General features: G+C 37.5%; 1 protein-coding gene across 1 annotated transcript; it reads right to left on the minus strand.

The window, feature by feature from the left end:
* Positions 1–789: 789 nt before the first annotated feature.
* On the minus strand, positions 790–26,425 carry LOC138704746 (proline-rich protein 36-like). Its single transcript, XM_069832920.1, has 4 exons — positions 26,033–26,425; positions 23,211–23,399; positions 2,681–6,745; positions 790–1,188 (listed from the first exon to the last, which is right to left on the minus strand). Exons 1-4 carry the CDS (start codon positions 26,250–26,252, stop codon positions 971–973), a joined length of 4,692 nt encoding a protein of 1,563 aa, XP_069689021.1. The 5' UTR covers positions 26,253–26,425; the 3' UTR covers positions 790–970.

Below are 26,425 nucleotides of genomic sequence, written 5' to 3' on the forward strand. Positions count from 1 at the left end.
GTTAAATTATCAAGGGAAAAAATGGAACTCTCTGCATCATAATCCACAGTTGATTCCCGATTTACCATGCAAATCGTCTCTAGCTACATTTAGATTGGCAACAGGCCATGATTGTTTGGCCAAGCATCTGCATAGAATTGGAATATATCAGTCTCCTAACTGTCCATTGTGCAACTCAAATCAAGAAATGGATTCAAAACATCTCAAAATCTGTGCGTCAGTGGCTAACCATGACAATATCTTTGAAAAATATTGGAGTGCAAGAGGTCAAATGACTTTATTGTCAAATGCCTGGCATTAGAAAACAACAACAACAAATTATCCTTTGATTCTTCACAGCAACATAAAGTTTCAAAATGCAGGTTTCTCTAAACTTTAAATTTTGAGTTGTTTCCCTTTCAAGCTGGGCCGTCGATTTTGTATTCTTGTTTCGACTGCCTGCACACTTGGATAAGAAACAACAATTTAATAATATGATATGATTATGTTTACTGTTATATTAAAAAACTAGAGAATTTCGTGTTAAAATGTTAAATTAATGTACTTCCTTTCTGTCAAGATTCTAATTTGATTTAGCTTCAATTATTTAAGAACAGGTTCTATGAAATGCGACAAATTCAACAAGTGAATCCACTGGATAAATGCCCTATTTGCTACCAGTAAGAATTCAAGTCTCCTGAACTTGTTCACAGAGTCCGTGGATATCCAAAGTACAGCAATCCTTTGCGCTGGAAATGCCGATAAATCAGCCATTTTTATTACAGTGCTTGCTATTTGCCATATATATTTGTAAAAGAAATGAATGTAGCCTAAATCAGAATAAAATATATTTAATTTTAAGGGCCACGGCTTAAATTGAGTTATACTTTAAATGTTCCTATCCCAAGCATGTTGAAATGGAATAACAACACTGGCCGACCAGTTGATTGCACTACTCTGGGATTCTGCTTGTGCATAGCCAAAAGAACTTCTACTTCAGAATGTAAACAGTTACTGTACCTATGAACATAAAGGATTCGACAAGCAAATCCTCCAATCCTGCCAGATGCTGCAGCTCCTCCTGCCTGACTTCCTCCTCCCACTTGGCGTACCATCTGCCGGATTCCTCGAAGTGGTCACTGCTCGAGGTCTGGGTGGCAGCGTCTGGCATCATTGGCTTTGCCGACTTGGCAGTTGTATCATGTCGAGCTAAAAGGCAGTGTAATTCTGAATTGAAATCTTCGTAATACACTGATTGTTAACTATGAAGAGACTAAATAGGTACTGTCCAGCCGAATGGTTATGTCTCTTCCCGGTTTGTCCCACTCGTTTCTCCTGTCCTCTTTGTAAGGCTAGTGACTGAGCTGTTAGGTTCTTCTCTGCAAATATTTGCTGTACGGAATTGGAAATTTACGTAATAATCAACAACTGTTTAAAATAATTTAAAGAAAAGGGCCCCGTTAAGTAAGTAACTGTCATGTGATTTCCCCTGTTTTGACGACCGTGTGACATAATCACTTGGATGGACAGTAGCATGACAACAAGTACGTCACCAAATTAAACTATTAACAATAAGTGAATCATAAAAGTAAAATCTGAAAAGGAATCAAAAGATGAAGCATGTAGTAACGGCTACTTCTAATATAGGCATAACCTCTAAGAAAAATAAATTCAGAGAACTGAAATAAAGAAGTTTAGACTTTTATTAAAAAATTAAATTAATTCATCCATATTCTTTTATTTACAGATGGCTCCTAAATGTTATGTTTCTGTGTGTACCGACAATTACTAGAGTGCTTTAAGTGAAAGTGTTACATTAAAGTTCTCAAATTTCCAACTGAAAAGGATGAGTTATTTGGCTAGAAGCTACTCATATAGCATGAAATATTTTCACACCAATAAAGCATTCAGTTGTGTGTATTAAACACTTTGAAGTAAACAATTTGAATCTAGTGCATTTTTCTAGAGACAGAGATGGAAATGTGCAAGAATAGCCCCACAATAGATGTCTCTTAAAACTATTTCCAGGTTTACGGAAATGATTACATAATATTATTCCTCAACAGGAATGGATACAGCTAATAGGTGGCAGAAGTACTTTCTAAGACTGTATTGTGTCTGTGCTCACTTAGATTTTATTATTTATTAAGTGCCCCCATAATAAATATAATAAACAGTGAAGTTACTTTATCATGTAACAACCATTAAAAAGTTACTATTAAACTGTCATGAACATTATCATACAATGTTTCTAACACGTAATGCACAGATTAACTCAATGAATATTAGTAATATGTAAAGTGTTAAATTAAGCACCTTTATTATGGACAAAGAAAACTGGACCTATCACTTCACTGTTCAAGTATAGGCTACCCAGGAGAACGCAAGCCATCAGTTGAGAAACACCGTACTAAGGTAAGCAAATAGATCTGATATATTGTTGATATATTATCTTTCACTGTTCATTGGGTGGAAGCAAGGGACGGAGCATGTTATCAGACATATTTTTAGCACATCAAGATAAAATGCCGCCAAACAAAATGAAAGTTTTAATAGTTGGTAACATTAAGGAGTGCACATAATCTAAAATTATTCTAACAGAATTGCTTGACTATGAACAAATGGTCAGGGAAACATAGGAACACGCTAAGGGCGATCTATCTGGAAATGGCTCTTAGACATAAAATTTATAACTACTTACCCCAAAAAAGACGACGAAGCCAACAATATACAGATCTTATAAAGGGCCAGCGGCAACCCTTCGTTCTTCTTTCCTCATCTTCTTCTGCTGGTAGATGTTCTAATGATGGTGCCGGCATGGGATCTACTATGGTGGCTCGCATGAGATCTGGCATGGCTGCTAACATTGGAGCTGACATGGCAGCAGGGACAGGATCTGGCAAGGCATCTAACATGGGAACTGGCAAGGCAGGTAGAATGGGATCTGGCATGGCATTTAACATGGAGGCTGGCATGGCAGCTAGCACGGGATCAAACATGGGTAGTGGCACGGTAGCTAGCATGGTAGCTGGTAGGGGATCTAGCATGGCAGCTGGTACGGGATCTGCAATGGCAGCAGGGAAGGCATCTGCCATGGTAGCTGGCATAGGATCTAACATGGGATCTTGCTTGCCAGCTTCTATGGCAGCTGGCATAGGATCTAACATGGGATCTGGCATGAGATCATGCTTGCCAGCTTCTATGGCAGCTGGCATAGGATCTAACATGCGATCTGGCATGAGATCTTGCTTGCCAGCTTCTATGGCAGCTAGCATGGCAGCTGGCATATGATCTAACATGGGATCTGGCATGAGATCTTGCTTGCCAGATTCTATGGCAGCTAGAATGGCAGCTGGCATAGGATCTAACATGGGATCTGGCATGAGATCTTGCTTGCCAGCTTCTATGGCAGCTGCCATAGGATCTAACATAGGATCTGGCATGAGATCATGCTTGCCAGCTTCATTGGCATCTAGCATGGCAGCTGGCTTAGGATCTAACATGCGATCTGGCATGAGATCTTGCTTGCCAGCTTTTATGGCAGCTAGTATGGCAGCTGGCATAGGATCTAACATGGGATCTGTCATGAGATCTTGCTTGCCAGCTTCTATGGCAACTAGACGACGAAGCCTAAAAGATACATATCTTATAAAGGGCCAGCAGCAACCCTTCGTTCTTCTTTCCTCATCTTCTTCTGCTGGTAGATGTTCCAATGAAGATTCCGGCATGGGATCTACCATTGGAACTGGCATGGCAGCTAGCATAGGGTCTGGCATGGCAGCTAGCATGGGATCTAACATGGTTGGTGGCATGGCAGTTAACATGGTAGCTGGTATGGGATCTAGCACAGCAGCTGGTAGTGGATCTGGCTTGGCAGCAGGGACGGGATCTGCCGTGGTAGCTAGCATGGGAACTGGCATGGCAGCTGGCATAGGATCTAACATGGGATCTGGCATGAGATCATGCTTGCCAGCTTCTATGGCAGCTGGCATAGGATCTAACATGCGATCTGGCATAAGATCTTGCTTGCCAGCTTCTATGGCAGCTAGCATAGCAGCTGGTATATGATCTAACATGGGATCTGGCATGAGATCTTGCTTGCCAGCTTCTATGGCAGCTAGCATGGCAGCTGGCATAGGATCTAACATGGGATCTGCCATGAGATCTTGCTTGCCAGCTTCTATGGCAGCTGCCATAGGATCTAACATGGGATCTGGCATGAGATCATGCTTGCCAGCTTCAATGGCATCTAGCATGGCAGCTGGCTTAGGATCTAACATGCGATCTGGCATGAGATCTTGCTTGCCAGCTTTTATGGCAGCTAGTATGGCAGCTGGCATAGGATCTAACATGGGATCTGTCATGAGATCTTGCTTGCCAGCTTCTATGGCAGCTAGACGACGAAGCCTAAAAGATACATATCTTATAAAGGGCCAGCAGCAACCCTTCGTTCTTCTTTCCTCATCTTCTTCTGCTGGTAGATGTTCCAATGAAGATGCCGGCATGGGATCTACCATGGGAACTGGCATGGCAGCTAGCATAGGGTCTGGCATGGCAGCTAGAATGGGATCTAACATGGTTGGTGGCATGGCAGTTAACATGGTAGCTGGTATGTGATCTAGCACAGCAGCTGGTAGTGGATCTGGCTTGGCAGCAGGGACGGGATCTGCCGTGGTAGCTAGCATGGGAACTGGCATGGCAGCTGGCATAGGATCTAACATGGGATCTGGCATGAGATCATGCTTGCCAGCTTCTATGGCAGCTGGCATAGGATCTAACATGCGATCTGGCATAAGATCTTGCTTGCCAGCTTCTATGGCAGCTAGCATAGCAGCTGGCATATGATCTAACATGGGATCTGGCATGAGATCTTGCTTGCCAGCTTCTATGGCAGCTAGCATGGCAGCTGGCATAGGATCTAACATGGGATCTGGCATGAGATCTTGCTTGCCAGCTTCTATGGCAGCTGCCATAGGATCTAACATGGGATCTGGCATGAGATCATGCTTGCCAGCTTCAATGGCATCTATCATGGCAGCTGGCTTAGGATCTAACATGCGATCTGGCATGAGATCTTGCTTGCCAGCTTTTATGGCAGCTAGTATGGCAGCTGGCATGGGTTCTAACATGGGATCTGTCATGAGATCTTGCTTGCCAGCTTCTATGGCAGCTAGACGACGAAGCCTAAAAGATACATATCTTATAAAGGGCCAGCAGCAACCCTTCGTTCTTCTTTCCTCATCTTTTTCTGCTGGTAGATGTTCCAATGAAGATGCCGGCATGGGATCTACCATGGGAACTGGCATGGCAGCTAGCATAGGGTCTGGCATGGCATTTAACATTGGGGCTGGCATGGCAGCTAGCATGGGATCTAACATGGTTGGTGGCATGGCAGTTAACATGGTAGCTGGTATGGGATCTAGCATAGCAGCTGGTACTGGATTTGACTTGGCAGCAGGGACGGGATCTGCCGTGGTAGCTAGCATGGGAACTGGCATGGCAGCTGGCATAGGATCTAACATGGGATCTGGCATGAGATCATGCTTGCCAGCTTCTATGGCAGCTGGCATAGGATCTAACATGCGATCTGGCATAAGATCTTGCTTGCCAGCTTCTATGGCAGCTAGCATAGCAGCTGGCATATGGTCTAACATGGGATCTGGCATGAGATCTTGCTTGCCAGCTTCTATGGCAGCTAGCATGGCAGCTGGCATAGGATCTAACATGGGATCTGGCATGAGATCTTGCTTGCCAGCTTCAATGGCAGCTGGTATAGGATCTAACATGGGATCTGGCATGAAATCATGCTTGGCAGCTTCAATGGCAGCTAGCATGGCAGCTGGCATAGGATCTAACGTGCGATCTGGCATGAGATCTTGCTTGCCAGCTTTTATGGCAGCTAGTATGGCAGCTGGCATGGAATCTGTCATGAGATCTTGCTTGCCAGCTTCTATGGCAGCTAGACGACGAAGCCTAAAAGATACATATCTTATAAAGGGCCAGCAGCAACCCTTCGTTCTTCTTTCCACATCTTCTTCTGCTGGTAGATGTTCCAATGAAGATGCCGGCATGGAATCTACCATGGCGCCTCGCACGAGATCTGGCATGGCTGCTAACATGGCAGCAGGGACGGAAACTGGCATGGCATCTAACATGGGAACTGGAAAGGCAGCTAGCATGGAATCTGGCATGGCATTTAACATTGTGGCTGGCATGGCAGCTAGCATAGGATCTAACATGGGTGGTGGCATGGCAGCTAACATGGTAGCTGGTATGGGATCTTGCATGGCAGCTGGTACGGAATCTGGCATGGCAGCAGGGACAGAATCTGCCATGGTAGCTAGCATGTGAACTGGCACAGCAGCTAGCATGGCAGCTGGCATAGGATCTAACATGGGATCTGGCATGAGATTTTGCTTGCCAGCTTCTATGTCAGCTAGCATGGCAGCTGGAATACGATCTAACATAGGATCTGGGATGAGATCTTGCTTGCCAGCTTCTATGGCAGCTAGCATGGCAGCTGGCATAGGATCTAACATGCGATCTGGCATGAGATCATGCTTGCCAGCTTCTATGGCAGCTGGCATAGGATCTAGCATGGGATCTGGCATGAGATCTTGCTTGCCAGCTTCTATGGCAGCTAGAATGTCAGCTGGCTTAGGATCTAACATGGGATCTGGCACGAGATTTTGGTTCCTGGCTTCTATGGCAGCTGGCATGGCCTCTAGTCCGAATTCTGGCACTGGTATGCCAAGTGCGATCTCATCTGCAAGAAACAAAATAAACATGGTGGTCAAGCATGAGTCATTGCATTCACTCGCTTTCAGTGTATGGCATATTAATAGGGTGAGGATTCGTATGGAACTGCATATTTTTACTGTCCATTTGCAAGTCATAGAAAATTATTTTATACGTGATTTGAATGGATGCAAGAACGAATATTCAAAATTAATTGTACATATTTTCGCATATTTCAGGCTTTCTCGTATATAAGGGTCTACTGAGCATGTAATGTAGCATATTTTCAGTATTTTGTGGCATAAAGCCCCAAATTAGCATATTTTGTAAAAATAATAATATTCAGAATTTATTATTTGTCAGCACATAATAATTTTCCCTTAATTGTACTCGATGGCGGGAAATTCCTTGCATATGCAGTATGGGTGTGGGAAAACCAAACAACCACACCATACTTTTGTTCCATTTTGCTACTGCGCAACAAGAAGTATTCCCAAACACCTCTACCTACCTGACTTCATCTTCATCATCTTCATCATCATCATCATCATCATCATCATCATTATCAACATCTATACAAGTATTAGGCCATGTGGACTATTACAATCTCATAATAAAGAGAAATTTTCTCCCCAACTCTTTTTCAGACGTCCCAGATATCTTTTCCCCTGGGGTTGATAGTGAAGCATAGCTTTTGGAATTATGTGGGATCTCATACATTGGGAATGGCTCATCCAGTTCTGATATTTCTATATGAAATAGAATGATTCCAGACTGAATTCTTCCATTATGTCGTATTTGCGTTTATGGTCCCATTTTGTATCTTATGCTGTTCTTCACATAAATCTCATGCTTTCATCCATCCAACTTAATGTCCATGCCTCACTACCATAACAGGGTATAAGGTTTGTTAAAGGCGTATTCTAGTGCTTTTCTGTATCAGGGAAGGTTTCATTATCCTGTTTATTATTTCCATAGTGTTGGTGTATTTTACAATTTTGATTATGATTATTATAGACTATCCAAATCATTATCAAATATTAATTTGTAGCCAAGATAATATAAAATCATTTACTCATTCTAAAATTTTGCCATCCAAACATATTTTACTAGGGAGAGGGTATTTTCACCAGAAGGGCATAACTTTGGTTTTTTTTTCCTGTAATTATTTCCATGTTATATTTTTTGCAATGATGTTTAAATTATGTACAGAGTATTGCAAATAATATTAAAAGTAGATTATCTGCAATATCAATGAACCTATTTTTAAATTTGTTTATCTGGAACTGATCATATCGCATTTGTCTCAATTGCTGAAGATTATTGCGTTCATGTGCATTATAAACAGAATGAGGGAGAGACTGCAATCCCGTTTTATTCCTGTGTTAATTTCGAGCCATTCTGAGGTCCACTGGTCAATGATTTTGTTAAATAAATAATTTCGGGTGTTTCTTATATATTGCCATCTGCTGATTCCAAATATGAAGTCAGAAATTTTCCATCACTCACAATTTCTTTTTTATTTTAAAAATAATTTTTTTCCCGTTTATTATCATTTGTGGTATATGACATGCTGATTAGAAGGACTATTTTACATTTATATTTCATTCCCTTGTGTCAACAATTGACTTATTGTTGGTGATTGTTGTCTGTCAATTCACGAATAACAATAATAGCATTTCCCTCAGAAAACTGTGATTATAAGGTAAAGTTCCCAGATGAATAGACACTTTCTTTAAAAAAAGAAGTTAATCCTGTGCTGTCTTCCGTTGTCAATTGAATTGTGATAGAAGTGTATATATCGTACCTAATAGTGCATTATAAAGTGTTTAGTGTATAAGAAACATGTCTCGAAAGTGTCTTAATGACAGAAACAATTTCTGTTACATGTGTGGTGAGCTCACTTTAAAAGCGGAGAGGTGAAATTTTACTCCTTTAGTTAGAAGAGCTAATGACTGTTATTTTAACAACAAAATAGACCAGAACAAGACATGGGCCCAGAAATCTGTTATGTCAAATGTGTAACACTATTAACTCGCCGTCATATGCCTTTTGCAGTCCCTATGATATGGCGCGAACCTAAGGATCATTTGACAGACTGCTACTTCTGCTTGACAAATATATTATCTGGAATAAATTCTAAGTCCAGGCACACTGTTAAATATCCATCTTTAGATTCAGCAATTCGACTAGTGTTTCATGGGCCAGGACTTCCCATACCAACTCCAACAGATGACATAACATTGACTGAAGTAATTCAAAGTGTTCCTGATGTTCAGAATGAATTACAGAAAGATCCAGATTTTGTGGAAGATGACACTATATATGAACCTCTCTTTTTAACACAGAAGGATTTAAATGATTTGATTCGGGATCTTGATTTAAGTAAAAGCAAGACAAAATTACTCACCTCAAGATTGAAAGGTTGGAAGCTGCTGCAAGGTGACACCAAAGTAAATTTATTCCGCCAATGCCAAAAGGAATTTGAGCATTTGTTTCCTAAAGAGAGGACCTAGTTTTCTGCATTGATGTTGAGAATTTGTTCGAGTCACTGGGTGTTGAGCATAAACCTGAGGATTGACATTTGTTCATAAACTCTCGAAAACAAGTTTTAAAGGAGTGTTACTACATAATGGAATCAAATATCCATCCATTCCTTTAGCCCATGTAATTGGTATGAAGCAAAATAGATGAGAATATGAAGCTCTTACAATCTACTACAATTTTTCTTGGCAGATATCTGGGGATTTGAAAGTAATAGCTATCTTATTTGGGTTACAGCTTGGCTATACTAAATTTTGTTGCTTTTTGTGCAAGTGGAATAGCAGAGATAAAAATAATCATTACATAAAAAAGAACTGGCCAAACAGGGAGTCACTTTATCAAGAACAAGAAAATGTTCTTAACCAACCACTTGTAAGTTCTGAAAAACTCTTATTGTCTCCACTGCATATCAAGCTAGACTTAATTAAGAATTTTGTGAAAGCAATGGTTCGTGATGGCAGTGCATTTATCTTTCTGAAAAATGAGTTCCCAAGAATCAGTGAAGCTAAATTAAAAGAAGGAATATTTGTTGGCCCTCAAATAAGAGAACTGATGAAAAATACGCAATTTGAAAACCAGTTAAATATGCAAGAAGCAGGTGCATGGCTGTCTTTCAAAAAAGTTATCACAAACTTTCTAGGAAACTTCAGGTCTGAGAACTACAGAGAACTTGTCAGTGAGATCATTGAGAACTACAAGATCAAGGGATGTAATATGTCTTTAAAAATACACTTTCTGCATTCCCATCTCGATTTCTTCCCTGAAAACCTAGGGGCTGTGAGCAAAGAACACAGGGAGATTTTCCACCAGGACATCGCAGAAATGGAAAGGCGCTACCAGGGTAAATGGTGTCCAAATATGTTGGCAGACTACTATTGGATACGAAGAGAGATGTTCCTCAACTGAAGTACAGCCGAAAATCTACTTCACATACATTTTAGGTCAGTAAATAAATGTAATTTCAGCTAAGATATCATAATACTATAATCAGAGCATTTAGAATAGAAAGTGTGGTAGCTCGACAATGGTCTAATGGGACTTTTAAACCCCCTAGTGTCGCCACGGCAACTGAGCGAAACATTGGCATGGCGATCATTCTAAGATTGCAGTTTTCTTCTTAATACTCTGGACAGAGCAGGTAGAACTCGTTCTGCTATGGAATTAAGGAGATATTTCCTGTGGTGTTCGAGTGATTTTTATTGTGCCGTTTATGTGAGCGAGTAGTAATAAGCTAATTGTTTTGTTCTTGATGTAAATCCGCTTATATAATCTGTAAGGAAGAGACGAATCCTTTATCCACCCAAAGACTAGACTATTTTTCAGAAGTGGTGTAGAGCAATTCCACGAAGACAGAAAACTGTATGCTCGTTTTTATATCTGTGATATCCATTTTTCTGCGGTTTTGATTGTAAAAGCCGATAAATTTATTATTGCCGGTAAAGAGGTAGAACTTTCATGCAAGAACTGGCGACCAAAACCATATGGCATAACACATATTTTCCCAAACTTGTCTCGATATCTTAAAAAAAGAAAAGAAGAGAAATATCCAACCAAGAGGACATTAATTCTTTCTCATAACAATGTACCCTTACCAAATACCATCTGGCTATGACCAATTCCATTGACGCTAAATAATCCAGTAGTTGATATAACATCATTAAATATCCGAGTAAAAATTAATTGGATGTGACACCCGAAAATCAGAAGAACACTTTAGCTAATCTTGCGCTTGTGTGCATTTATGTGCCATTACTCCATACCTGAATGCCCAAAATTATGTCTAGGTATATTGACCATAATTCCTTCCAGCAAATGAACCCCAGACCAGCATTTCAGCTGTTTAGTGTGAGTTTTTCAAAATCGATACTTTTTTAGAGTCAAAACTGTGATGGTTTTGAGGGAAGTGAAAATACAAAAGAATTCAGAAGGTGAATGAACGACCTTGCAGTTACGCTGAACTCAAAGACTCCCCCTTCTGCCCTGTATAAAGGTTCCTAGCATTACACGATTTTAGAAAATATATTACATGTAATTGTCAATACAAAGAATATGTTTGCCTAAGAAAGAACCCTTGAATTATTTAGAGTGACAATTCAGAGCACTCACGAAATATATTAATTCTTGTGGGATTGCAGATTTAAATATATTCTGACAGAAAAAATTTAACAAGGATTCTCTAGATGTTTAATTATTAATTATTTTATTTTTAATAATAGTACTTTAGTCATAATTAGCGTAAAAGTTATTTCGGTAACAAAAGTACAGTATAATTCTACTTTGCATCTATGCTAAATAATAATAATAATAATAATAATAATAATAATAATAATAATAATAATAATAATAATGGTTTATTTTAACTGGCAGGGTTAAGGCCATTTGGCCTTCTCTTCCACTCAACCAGTATGATACAAAATTACTACATTGCTATGAACAGAACATAATCTGGTTTACAATTTTATTATATTTGTTTATTACGTTTCCATACGATAAGAGGTTTCTAATCGAGCATATGAGAAAGTAACAGATCTCATGGAAAAGTCATTAATTTAATATTCTCCAATAAGCATACAACTAGTTAATATAGTACTACTAAATTGTTTTAATTTTACAAAACACAAAATAACCTAGGTATTTCAAAAGATCAAAGCTTACATTAGTATAGATATAATATCGAAGCTTAATTTATGAGTCTAAATTGCATGGAATATTTCTTGTTTCTCTGAATTATGTATAAACCAGATACAACTGCAACTAATGACTAAATAGTAGATAAAAACTATTGGTTAAAATAAAGTGTCTCCTTTATTTCATTACATTCTTTCTTATGTATAAAAAAAACTATAATTTCATCTCAATGCGTACTTTATAATGCCATAAAAATGTTCAGTTTTGCGAGGCTGTACTTTTTTTGCGTATTTCTGGCTGAAGCCAGCACAATATTCCATTTTTCGGTTAATTATTATATTTACTATTCAGGGTTGTGTTGTATAACTCACAATTTATTAATGCAGTAATATTACATTTTTAAACAAGTTAAATATTGTAACAAAGTACTCTACAATACATTCTTACCTAATGGGTTATTTTTAAAAACCTTTTGCATTCGCTCAAATAGCCATCCTGAAACTGGTAATGGAAAACAGAGCTAGCGCAACTCGGCGACCAACCACTGAACTAGAGGAAGTAACGTCACTTTCTCTTCTACCCATCTGCTATAATGTATAGACACGAAAAATGTTTTTCATGTGATTACTCTAAAACCCTGGATGATGGAAAAGGTCTGTAAATAGATTTCCAATCAGCATAAAAAATCACTTAGAATCACCCACTGTTTTAACAGAGAAAAGGTTAAATTTTGTTGACTAGTGATTAGTTTTAACTGAAATTAAATTTGTCCAGTCTGACCTAAAAATCCCGTAACCACCTTTTCTCTGTTTTACTTATTCCCAGTTGGCAATTTTTTTTGTGAAGTTTATTTATACACATTTTAACATCTGTGGTCATATCACGTGTGTAGAATCTTTGGCTATATCAGTAGGTCGTGTACTTTTGTTCTGACTCTGTTTTTATTGTCGTGTGTTATAGATGGCTTACGTTCATGTAACTGATTTAGATTTTGTTTTAATTTTTTATGATATTGGTGATTAAGGAGATCATGAATCATGGTATGTAAATTTCCAATCCAGCATGTGCCTTCGTGACTGAGGGAAACCAGAAAAAAACCTCAATCAGATTGGCTGACCAAGGGCCCAGGACCTTCCAAATACGAAGGCTCTAACACTACCATTTTGCCAAGTCGCTCGGTTTTTTTATTGCTTATCCAATTTTTGTAATTTTATTGTTTGTTAGTTGCAATTATAACAATACACGTTACACTACAGTAGACTACTAACACATGCTATGTTGCATGTGTTGTTCAGTTGTGCAATTAAAAGTTTTCCAGAGAAAATTTTGTCACTAACTCTTTCACCCAGTATTCACACAATGTAAACAATGCGAAAAATTCGGGACACTGTACTGGAATGTGACACTTTATAGATTGTAATAATGGTGAGGGCATGTCTTGCTCCAAAACATGACAGCCTTTCTTCCTAGAATTAGGAAACCCTCTTAAACTCCCATTTTCTCCTCAACTCTTATGCAAGTGGCAGAAATAAAATATGACAATGACTTCAAGAATTGGCAACTGAGCTAAGTGTTTATTCTTTGCTTGTTCCTACAGTTAAGTGGTGAAGAATGTGAGGGAAGGAATGTTTTGGAGCAAAGTTATAAGTGTAAAGGTGTCGTCTTTACATGCAATGAAGGCATTTTGGGGCCACCAAGGTAGAACTCCATGCCCGAGTTACCTCCCATATGCAGTGAGAAGAAAGTAACTAGAAGGGGATTGTAAATAGACATAATAATTAAATAACCTTATTTCATGATATGAATACTTCACTTGAGGTTGTTCCACGTTAATTTATCTACATAGATCTATTTCTAAATAAAGTCAGTCCCTCTCTCTTTTTTGCTTGCATAATGACCTGTATTGTATAAAATTCCTAATAAGAAGTGTGTATTATGATAACTTGAAATTATAATATTAAAGCTTTCGCTTATGGACATGCTTGTTCAGCTTCTTAGTCAACGTTGAAATCTCTGGTCATAAGGTTAAATCATCGCAACTCCAGTATCTCGCATCTGCAGATCCATTGATATATCCAGTGGTGTCATTCTAATTTTTTAACAATCAGTTCTCTCCGTTAATGACCGCAAATTTAAAAATATTAAATAACATAATAATAAACAGCTACAAATAAAGGAAAACTGCAATTCAACATGTTCTTGCATAATTTAAAAAGCTGACTCACGTCACAAAGAATGGGAGTAGATTTTTGACACTTCATCTGTGCGCTCAGTAGCTGAGGGTTGCCTCACTACAGATACATCATATCACATACATTGTCCTATCTACTATACTATTATATGCACAAATACAGTATAATATACAGCATTATACTATATACACAAATTAAATAAAAACAATAGAAGCAGGAAATACATGTGTTTAGGTATTCCTTATTCAGAAACGACTGATGTTTCCTGGAAATGCAGCATCGTGGGTCAAGTGCTGTTCTATGCATGCGCAGAATCTTTTTTACTTTCTCCCAACGTTCTTATCTCCAACACAATATCGGTAGATAAAGTGTAAGAAGTCCACAGAACAACACCAACTAACTAGCTTTCAATAGCTGCTCATATCGACATATTGTTTGAATTAACCCAAGATGCCCCAGCCAGAAATAGGAAAAAGTAGCGCTTGTTTGTTGTAGCCCTGTGCTCCACATAAGGACTTAAAAGAAATACTATACTATCCGAAGATGCATCTGCATACACACTTATACCACATACTGTTACATCATGTTAATATAACATGTTCAGCATATCACTACCACTTCTAGCAACGCCATATTGTATCTTTGATCCAGGGAAAATACAATATGTCATTGCAGAAAGTGGCAGGATTAAGTCTTTCCATAAATGACGAGTACTTTTCGTGGACCAAAAAAATTGTATGGCTTTTCTAAGAAGTAGGGGTGATGTACTAAGCATTTACCACTTTCGAAACATCAGTCAATGGAACCAATTTTACTTTTCTCACATATACCTCTACCACCACTAATACAGGCTTGGTTTTAAGAATCGATGCATGTGAGGTGCAAGCTGGCACTTGTACCATCTTCGCAATGATGTGCGAGGCTTGTGGTTTCTCACACTGAGGATTTAGTGGATCAGTTGCTGAACGCATGTTGTGTCCAATGAATCCCTTTGCCTGTTTGCAACTTTTGGGAAAGGAAGTTAAGAATGAAGTGGAAATTATCCTGCACACTATGGTGGGGAAGACAGTGATATCTTCAGTAGACTGTCAATACTCCAAGTATCTAATTGTTCTATTTTCCTATCTTATTATTCACTTCTATCACAGATTTGTTCCTTGGACCCGCATAGTTATGAACTTACATCGCTATTCATATAAAACTTTAAAAAATCTTCCCACATAATTCATTTTTGGCAGCCTGAGACAAAAATAGGTACAGTGATTCTAAAACAAGTTACAAATGAGTTTTTTTACACTATTTTCTACACATTTACGACATTTACTGTTCCCTGTCCAACAATATGAAAGAAGAAAATAAGCATGGACTGGGGCGGTCCATGATACTATGGCAAAAACTGAAGTTGTTCTGATCTTAGCTATACATGCTTTGTTTTTATCTCTTGACAGTCAAATTGCTGTTTTAAATTTTAAGTTAATGAAGTGATATCTAGAGGTCGTTCCACTCTAATAATTTATGTCAATTTTATCAGGTATGAGTAAATGACTATGTCTAATAGTTTGAGATCTTCCCCTATGAACTGGCTCCTTGGAGAGCCAATTTCTAAATTGTCGACAGCAAGATTACCACGTGGATTAGACATGCTCCAATGTGTACAGTTTCATCTCTTGGACAAAGACAAGCCCCTCCTATATAGTTACAGATTGGCCAAAGGGAGAATGCAAGGATTCCAACCCTGTGAATAGTTTTGTATGTTAAGAAACTTCCCAAACTATATGATAAATACCTGAATCTAAAAAAAAAAAAAAAAAAGAACTAGACAGCGAGGAAGTGATATAATAAAACAAAACACTTTAAAGAGATCTGGGCTAGTTGTTTGATACTGCTATGACACATGCAATGAAAGAGATTAGAAACGAAGAGGACCAGATATTTCTTGAAATGCAAAGAGAAGACTCATTTTGAAGTAGCATGGAAGGTGCTGATCTAAAAACAGTTGCAAAAGAAATCAAGAATGAATGAAGAGAGCTCGGTATGAAGAAGTGAATTGTGTGTATGTCTAATACCTATCCACTTCACTTGCGTGATTCGGGTTCTGCATACTGCAGATGGATGGATGGATGGATGGATGGATGGATGGATAGATAGATAGATGGACGGACGGACGGACAGACGGACAGACGGACAGACGGACAGACGGACAGACGGACAGACAGACAGACAGACAGACAGACAGACAGACAGACAGACAGACAGACAGACAGACAGACAGACAGACAGACAGACAGACAGATAGATAGATAGATGGATGGATGGATGGATGGATCGATGGATAGACAGACAGACAGATAGATAGATAGATTAGATTAGATTAGATTAGATTAGATTTAGATTAGATTTAGATTAGATTAAGATAGATAGATAGATAGATAGATAGATAGATAGATAGATAGATAGATAGATAGATAGATAGATAGATAGATAGATAGATAGATAGATAGATAGATAGATAGATAGATAGATAGATAGATAGATAGATAGATAGATAGATAGATAGATAGATAGATAGATAGATAGATAGATAGATAGATAGATAGATAGATAGATAGATAGATAGATAGATAGATAGATAGATAGATAGATAGATAGATAGATAGATAGATAGATAGATAGATAGATAGATAGATAGATAGATAGATAGATAGATAGATAGATAGATAGATAGATAGATAGATAGATAGATAGATAGATAGATAGATAGATAGATAGATAGATAGATAGATAGATAGATAGATAGATAGATAGATAGATAGATAGATAGATAGATAGATAGATAGATAGATAGATAGATAGATAGATAGATAGATAGATAGATAGATAGATAGATAGATAGATAGATAGATAGATAGATAGATAGATAGATAGATAGATAGATAGATAGATAGATAGATAGATAGATAGATAGATAGATAGATAGATAGATAGATAGATAGATAGATAGATAGATAGATAGATAGATAGATAGATAGATAGATAGATAGATAGATAGATAGATAGATAGATAGATAGATAGATAGATAGATAGATAGATAGATAGATAGATAGATAGATAGATAGATAGATAGATAGATAGATAGATAGATAGATAGATAGATAGATAGATAGATAGATAGATAGATAGATAGATAGATAGATAGATAGATAGATAGATAGATAGATAGATAGATAGATAGATAGATAGATAGATAGATAGATAGATAGATAGATAGATAGATAGATAGATAGATAGATAGATAGATAGATAGATAGATAGATAGATAGATAGATAGATAGATAGATAGATAGATAGATAGATAGATAGATAGATAGATAGATAGATAGATAGATAGATAGATAGATAGATAGATAGATAGATAGATAGATAGATAGATAGATAGATAGATACCTCTTCATCATGTTAATCACCTAGTGAATCTGATAGCGAGAATGAATATCGACTGTCTGAATCATTATCTTCATTTTCAACATTATTACCTGCTTTAGTTGTTCCCTCCTCACCACCTAGTGTCCCTAAAAACATATTCGAGTTATATAAAGTAGTCAGTGCCTTGGATAGAGTCAATCTTCCAGATTGTGCAGCAGTATTTGTAGCTGGAGCCATTGCTGAGACACTAGATAACATTAGAGAATGGAACAAAGCATCTATTGGTATTCAAAGTCCATATAATGATATCAAGCTTCTTACTCTCCATAAGAAATATCCCAACCAAATTGTAGATAAGAAAGCACAATTATAGGCTACTATTGCAATTTGCCAACATCTTTGGTTTCTCTCTGAGCATCTGGTTGCGTTTTTGATGACCAAGTGACCACAGAGAAAAAGAAAAATCATCATAATCATCATCATCATTTACTAAACAGGCTTTAGATAATGTGGTCTGTTGCGGACTCAATTCGTTTAACCAGCAAAAAAGGAAAATATAGTGACAAACTTGCAGCCTCCACAGAAACCTGATACTCCTCAACGACTACAGACCATGGCTAAATTAGAAAACCTGAAATTGGACAATCCTGTAACATTAAGAACCAGTTATTTATTTGAAGATTGAAATAGGAAGAGTCAAATCTCAATCTTTCCTGCACAGACTTTCTACAGAGTGGTTTTCAAGGAACTTCGTGACTGCTCCTCTTAGAAGAAAGTAGTACCGGTAAATGACACGACAGAACACACTATCAACCTGTTCCGAAAGTATAATGAGACATTGACGAAGATGAATAGAAACAGTTTCTTCTATAACTTTTATCCAAACACCGATAAGAGTTTTCTACTCCTTCAAAAGCTGCTCTGACTTTTTTCTTTTACTGTGTTACACATTATAAACTTCTCAGCTCTGGAGTGACTTGTAAATGGTAATATTTTAATGAAATTTTTTATGCTTGTTTTATACATTAATGCATGATATTAGCCTTGTGGGAATTTGAATTTTTGAAAGTTCGGTTTTTTGGACCACACTACCATGTCAACGCACTGGAAGAATTTCTGTTAGCTACTAGCAAACACATGTAATTTTTAAGTAAAGAGTTCTGTTTTAGATCTTTTATGTCAGATTCTAGAATATTGACATAACTAAATACTTGACTGAGGGTATTGAATGTATATTGCATGTTTAATCTTACTGTTTCTATCTCTGGCAGACTTAGTGTTCTCTCAGAAGATAAAATTTTCTTGGTAGGCGATTTGTTGCAGACTGCATCCTGTTGTTCTCTCACCAGTGATAGCTTGGTTGAAATATGATGTGAACTGACATGAACTTTTGTACTGTCACCCCTTGACAATCTTTCTGATGATAAACATTTCTTGCATGGAAAGATGAAGGACCCACCTCATGTAAAAGCCTCATACTCAGGATTGCCGAATTTGAGACAATCAAGGTGGAATGCACTTCTGACCGAGCACCTCTTAGCTTTACAAACCACTCACTATTGCTCGTGTAGTATGGTCTCTCACCTCGCATGCATCGGATCTTAAAAAACAAGCCTTTTGAAGACGTGATGGGTGTGTGGATTTAGATTCAAACATGAGCACAGCTTAAATGATATTGACTACTAACGACCCAGCAACCATAAAGCATTCTGAATCATTAGAGACTGGAATTTTTTGTTGAGTTCAAAGTGCAAAATGTGGGATTTTCAAATGGGAAAATCGGTGCTTTCAATTGAATTTTTCAGCATTTTCACATTGTTCGCTTTCGAGCTTGGAAATTAATATGTTCGTTTTTATAAAGTCTTTACAACACTTTTTCCCAGATATTCGCAAGTTTTCTTTTTGTTTTGCACATTGCAAAAACAAGTGGCAATAGAAGTCAGCACAAGAGATTGTTCATCTTCCTCGCGAAAATTAATTGCCGATACATGTTTTACCGACTTCAAATCTTTCTCAACAGTATCTCTTCTTTCCCACGAGACCTCACAATTACAAAATTTACACATGACTGTACTTTTGTCTGTGCAATAAAACCCATGCCTTTTATACTGGAAAGCTCTGAACCTTGGAGCTATTTTATTATTAAGCATTCTTGTAGCCTCACTTGCACGGGAACACAATAATGTTATTTCGCCTATGTGTGACACTATAAACAAATAAAACAAACACACTCAACACGCTCCAAAATAATATGAACTAAGGATGCATTCAGCAGGCTCACAACACTTACCATGCTTACAATACGATTCTCGCACATTGCTACATATATCAGATATGATGTCAGGAGTGTATTTAGACCAGGTATTTGAATTAAAACCTTCTAGCTCATTGACGTTGACTAAAACAGATTCAGTATCGATTGTGCAATACTAGCAAACATAAATATTGACCTTATCTGTGCGACAGCTATCGATTATCAATTGTAATAAAAAAAAATTAGAAATTGAAAATTCGCGCACATAATTCGCTAATTGCTTAAAAAATCGCATTTCCGACTTGATACGGATTTCGCGATGTTTCACGAATTCAAATCAGGCATAAATGAATTGAAGAATGTATATTTACTGTAATTAGACGTTGAGAAATATGTTTTTTTCCAAAATTCGAGAAATATTCCATTTCCTATGAATTGTCAATACTTTAAAAGAAGGAAATAATATATTTCATTCAAATGGAATAACAAATTGTAGGAGAGAGGAAAACGAAGTAGGGTAAATCTTGTTAATATTGTGATAAGAGTAATATCGTGATACTATGTTTGATAGTTTGATTCAAGGGATTAGGTTTATTCTGTTCAGCATGGGAATTATACTTACAACATATAAATGCATGTAAGATATTGCTTAAATCCAATAATTCCTTCCTACATGCTACAAGAAAATTATCCCAAGAAATTACATCCAGTCTCACAGCACTCAATATCACCGAATCAGCAAATATTTTGGACAAGTACGGCACTGTAGATACGCGAAAGGTAAGGCAAGTATTAAGAGAAAAAGCGTTTGAGAACTGGAGCCAAAAAAAACATAAAGGCAAAGGCGTGCTCTTATACCAACAATATACCCTGGACAATAAGTGGATCCAGAATCACAAGGGTCTTTCCTGTAGTGAGTGGAGGGATGCAATCAAGATGAATGCGAATGTGTCAGCTGTGTGTAGTGTACCTGGCAGGTCTTTGGGCAGTAACCTCTGTCGATGTTGCGACAGGGAGGTTGAAACCCTTGCCTATGTCCGGGGGGCCTGTCCACACAGTGAACTTCTACGAAATGCGCGGCATCATACAGTAAGATCTATAATAGCAACGGCCTTAAGGAACAAAGGTTATTCATTATATGAAGAAGTACACGGCATATCCAGTGAGGGCAGTAATCGAAGAATTGACATAATTGCATTTAAACCTCCCTCTCTTGAAGGTTACATCATAGATCCTACTGTGAGATTCGAATCGCACAAACACCAGCCAGAAGAAGTACACGAGGAAAAAAGGAATATATATGAACCTTCCATCAGTTTTTATAAGGACAAATACCATCTGGAATCCATCGTCATTATGGGACTAATGATAGGAGCCCGTGGGGCCCTTACCCCGGTTCCTAGTCGACTTCTGTAAATCTTTTGGCCTGCTTAAAAGTATTTTAAGAGATCTAACAATTGCAGCACTCAAAGGCTCAATAGCTATTTTCAGGCATCATACATATGGACCATGACTAATTCGCATCTCCTTGATGTTACTTCGTTTAATATCATGTGTTTCAATATAATTCAAATTGTTTATTTTTCACTCTAACAACAATTTATCACTAAGCCTCAAGGCATTTACTCTATTGTATCATGGTACTCTTTGTCAATGGCAACCTGTAGTGGTTACAGGAAGAAATTAAATCAAAATCAATGGTTTTAAAGAGCGAGAGAAGGACCGATTTTATGCAGCAATTTGTCCATGAACTTGTCCTTAATACATTGTCACAAAAAAACAGATTTTTGTCTCGATAAGTAAACTTGTAATAAATTCTCATACCAACTATCACGATATTACTCATATCACGATATTACCAATCTTTACCCTATCTTATTAATGTGGTTAATAATGTATTTTGTAGTTGAAAATCTATTTATTTATTTAAATTATGTTTTTGAATAATAAATTATGGTTCATAATTGTGTATGTGATATTAGCACTCAAAGAGAAAGGGATATTGGTAGATGACTGCCAAAGTAATTGCAGATCAGTTTCAAGCCTGCAAACATAGTAATATCGACAGGCCAGTTCTAAAGAGAAACAACTCAAAATTTAAAGTTTTGAGAAAACTGAAGCTAAAGCTTCAAGCATATGTAAAACATGATTAATTGAATTTGGATTAAGTAAAATGATCCTTTGATTATGCAAATCTGGCTTCCAGCTCCCTGTGAAGCAGGCTGAATAATTTCAAGGGAAAAATTGTTCCAGGGCTGGGTATCGATCCTGGGACCCTTCACTTAGCACACAAATACTCTACCGACTGAGCTACCCCAGGAACCATACACGACACCGACAATGCCAGAACCCAACTTTGAGTGCACACAATTCTGTGTGACTTAAATTGTGGGGTAGCTCAGCCTGTAGAGCATTGGTGCACTAAGCAAAGGGTCCCAGGATCGATACCCAGCCCCAGAACAATTTTTCCCTTGAAATAATTCAAGTCTGCTTCACAAGGAGCTTCTACCTGAAAGCCAGATTTGCATAATATATATTCGTTACTGTAGATATGTTAACAGAAAGCCACAATCTAAGTCACACAGAATTGTGTGTATTCAAAGGTGGGTTCTGGCATCTTCTCAGCCCATTGAATTGTGCGGATATAAAGGGAAGAATTGTGACGGTGTCGTGTATGGTTCCTGGGATAGCTCAGTCGGTGGAGCATTTGAGCACTAAGCGAAGGGTCCCACGATCGATACCTGGCCCCGGAACAATTTTTCCCTTGAAATTATTCGATCCTTTGATTCTTCACAGCAACATAAAGCTTCAAAATGCAGGTTTCTCTAAACTTTAAATTTTGAGTTGTTTCACTTTCAAGCTGGGCCTCAATTTTGTTTTCCTGTTTTGACTGCCAGCACACTTGGGTAAGAAACAACAATTTAATAATGTGATTATGTTTACTGTTATATTAAAAAAACTAGAGAATTTCGTGTTAAAATGTTAAATTAATGTTCTTCCTTTCTGTCAAGAACCTAATTTGTTTTAATTTCAAACATTTAAGAACAGGTTCTACGAACTGCGACAAATTCAACAAGTGAATCCACTGGATAAATGCCCTATTTGCTACCAGTAAGAATTCAAGTCTCCTGAACTTGTTCACAGAGTCCGTGGATATCCAGAGTACTGCAATCCTTTGCACTGGAAATGCCGACAAATCAGCTATTTTTATTACAGCACTTGCTATTTGCAATATATATTTGTGAAGGGAATGAATGTAGCCTAAATCAGAATAAAATATTTTTAATTTTAAGGGCCATGGCTTAAATTGAGTTATACTTTAAATGTTCCTATCCCAAGCATGTTGAAATGGAATAACAACAGTGGCCGACTAGTTGATTGCACTACTCTGGGATTCTGCTTGTGCATAGCCGAAAGAGCTTCTACTTCAGAATGTAAACAGTTACTGTACCTATGAACAAAGAGGAGTGGAAAAGACGATTCTCCAATTTCTGCAGATGCCGCAGCTCCTCCTGCCCAACTTTCTTCTCCCACTTGGCGTACCGTCTGCTGGATTCCTTGAAGTGGTCGCTGCTCGAGCTCTGGGTGGCAGCGTCTGGCATCATCGGCTTTGCCGGCTTGCCAGTTGTATCATGTCGAGCTAAAAGGCAGTGTAATTCTGAACTGAAATCTTCGTAATACACTGATTGCTAACTATGAAGAGAATAAATAGGTACTGTCCAGCCGAATGGTTATATCTCTTCCCTGTTTGTCCCATTCGTTTCTCCTGTCCTCTTTGTAAGGGCTAGTGGCTGAGCTGTTAGGTTCTTTTCTGCAAATATTTGCTGTACAGAATTGGAAGTTTACATAATATTATACAACTATTTAAAATAATTTAAAGAAAAGGGTCCCATTAAGTAAGTAACTGTCATGTGATTTCCCCTGTTTTGACAACCATGTGACATAACCACTTGGATGGACAGTACCATGACAACATGTACGTCACCAAATTAAACTATTAACAATAAGTGAATCATAGAAGTAAAATCTGAAAAGGAATCAAAAGATGAAGCATGTAGTAACAGCTACTCCTAATATAGGCATAACCTCTAAGAAAAATAAATTCAGAGAACTGAAATAAAGAAGTTTAGGCTTTTATTAAAAAATTCATCCATATTCTTTTATTTACAGATGGATCCTAAATGTTATGTTTCTGTGTGTACCAACAATTACTAGAGTGCTTTACGTGAGTGTGTTACATTACAGTTCTCAAATTTCCAACTGAAAAGATAAGTTATGTGGCTGGAAGCTACTCGTATACTATGAAATATTTTCACGCCAACAAAGCATTCAGTTGCGTATATTAAACACTTTGAAGTAAAGATTTGTATCTAGTACATGTTTCTTGAGACAGAGAATGAAATGTGCAAGAATAGCCCTAAAACAGATGTCTCTTAAAACTATTTCCAGGTTTACGGGAACAATTAGATAATCTTATTCCTCAACAAGAATGGACCCTGCTAACAAGTGGCAAAGTACATTCGGAGATTTGAACAGCAACAAATTAAGTGTTGCAAATGGACAAAATTAATTCGTTTGATGAACTGTGTAACACAGATACTTTAAAAAAGATAGCAGGTGGATCATTAATCTCAATGCAATGTTTCTGTATTTTTTGTTGATTAATTTTGAGGGTGTATCACAAATATATTGATGTATTAAAATATATGAAAATTCATCATCATCATCATCATCATCATCATCATCATCATCATCATCCTTCACGAATTAGGCCTCTGTAGACCTGTTTCGGCCCCATCTAGCAGTCTTCTTAAAGGTCTTCCTGGTCGAAGGGGTGAAGAAGGGATAGTGACGCGAAACATACAGCCTCTCCTATCCAAATGCCAACCTCACCTTCCCGTGGTCCACCCTGTTTCTACCAACGAGGAAATGGCGACCAAGTCACAGCGGTATAACTGTTTCATCAAATGCAGAGGAAATGCTGCATTACAAGCCTGTCCAGAGGCTAAAAGTGGCAGCCCCACTACTGGACTACCTAACGATAAGGCTAGTAACCTATCTTAGGGAAAATTACATTACTTTCAAGCCTCAAACAAGCAGTATATGAAAATTTATCAGTGACATTGTGTGTAAATAAGTAAATGAAATTAGAAATGTGGTCCCAATTATTGGAGAGCATTCTTCTGAATTATGTAAATTGTTTCATAATAATTATTACGGTATAATGATGTTTGATGCTAATATTGACAGCATGTTGGCCATGTTTGTATGTTTACTTAAGTATAATGCTTTGTTGGAGGAAGTATTCGAAAGACGCTTGTTATGTTTTTTGGAACAAATTTCAAACACATTAAATATAATGCCAAAATACTTATGTGATGTATTATAACTGCATCTTTGTTGTACAAACAGTCATCTTCCTCCTACAATGTTATTAGAAACTGTCCATTTTATACGCTAATAGAATACTGAAATCTTTTAACAAATGCAGTAAATCAATAATAATGAAGTAATTTTTTACTTTTTTTGAACCCGTGTGCTAGTAATCTTTTCTCATGCGTTAATTTACTACTCTTTATCAAATGCTATTATTATCTGGCATCTGAATAAAATAAATAAGTGCAAGAACAAGCACGATAAAGACACATTTGCTCTATATGGGTTAGGAAAAACTGCGGAGAAAACCTCAACATTGACATCCCTTAATTTGAGGATCAGCCAGAAAGCCTTGAGAAACTGCTATAGAAGCAGCACTTTCTCTATCAATACTGTCTTTACTTGTACAATACAATATGCTAACTGCGAGCACTGTGGCTGCAGTAAGTATTTGTTCTGTTGGATTGAATGGGGGACAATCACATCACACACGTGATCAGAAGTTAAGGTTGTTGCAACCATAAGGCAAATTTCTGCATGACGCAATCTGCAGTAGGTTCTGAAATGTAGACTATGATTACACCGTAAAAAAGGTCCGTTCAAAAGAATAGGGCAATAATGCAACAAAAAGTAGAACATTCCTAAAAACAGTAAAAGACAAAATAATGCAAATAAATGTAAAATAAAAGTAGATTGTATTGGTTCACATTGAAGTGTAAAGAGTTTATATTGTATCCTGCATTATCTCTGATGTATAAGAAAAAATATGATATTTCATCAACTTCCGAGCCCTATTCATCACTCATCAACTCATCACTTTTTCCCACCTCACTTCTGACATTCCCATCACTTCCACTCTGTTTCTTCTCATTGCTTCTTTCATGTTTTCTAACTTACCTGGTAACTGTGGAGTCTTCACATCCCGCGCTGTACTCTCCAATCTTCTTTTCTTCTCTTCACTGTATTGCCTCATGATTTGCCCTTCCCCAGTATCCCCCACCCGGACATCCGATTGGGGGGATAGTTTACGTCCGGAGTTTTTTACCAGGGAAAGACTCATCATGCCATTTTTTATCATATTCTTCTTGGGATGTAGATTAATGCGGTAGCTTCCCATTGCTATCCGCACACCACTCTCTCTTTCGCATCTTGAAAGATCCCAGGGGGCCCCAGCGTGGAGGTGAGGAGAGTGGATTTGACTAATTAGGCCCTCCAGACTTCACCGAAATTTACCACAAGGGTTAAATATCAGTTCCATTAGGGTTTTTGACCCAATCAGAGACTGGGAAA

The sequence above is a fragment of the Periplaneta americana genome, chromosome 8 (genome assembly GCF_040183065.1).
Source record: "Periplaneta americana isolate PAMFEO1 chromosome 8, P.americana_PAMFEO1_priV1, whole genome shotgun sequence".
In the NCBI taxonomy this organism is placed as follows: Eukaryota; Metazoa; Arthropoda; class Insecta; order Blattodea; family Blattidae; genus Periplaneta; species Periplaneta americana.

Bases quoted from the DNA above. Each gene is read 5' to 3' on its own strand.
- LOC138704746 (XM_069832920.1), bottom strand. From the start codon at position 26,252: ATGGGAAGCTACCGCATTAATCTACATCCCAAGAAGAATATGATAAAA. The intron at 23,400-26,032 runs GTAAGTTAGAAA...ACTGCCTTTTAG, and splicing joins GAAGACTCCACAGTTACCAG to CTCGACATGATACAACTGGC. The intron at 6,746-23,210 runs GTACAGTAACTG...TGTTTCTTGCAG, and splicing joins CCACTCCTCTTTGTTCATAG to ATGAGATCGCACTTGGCATA.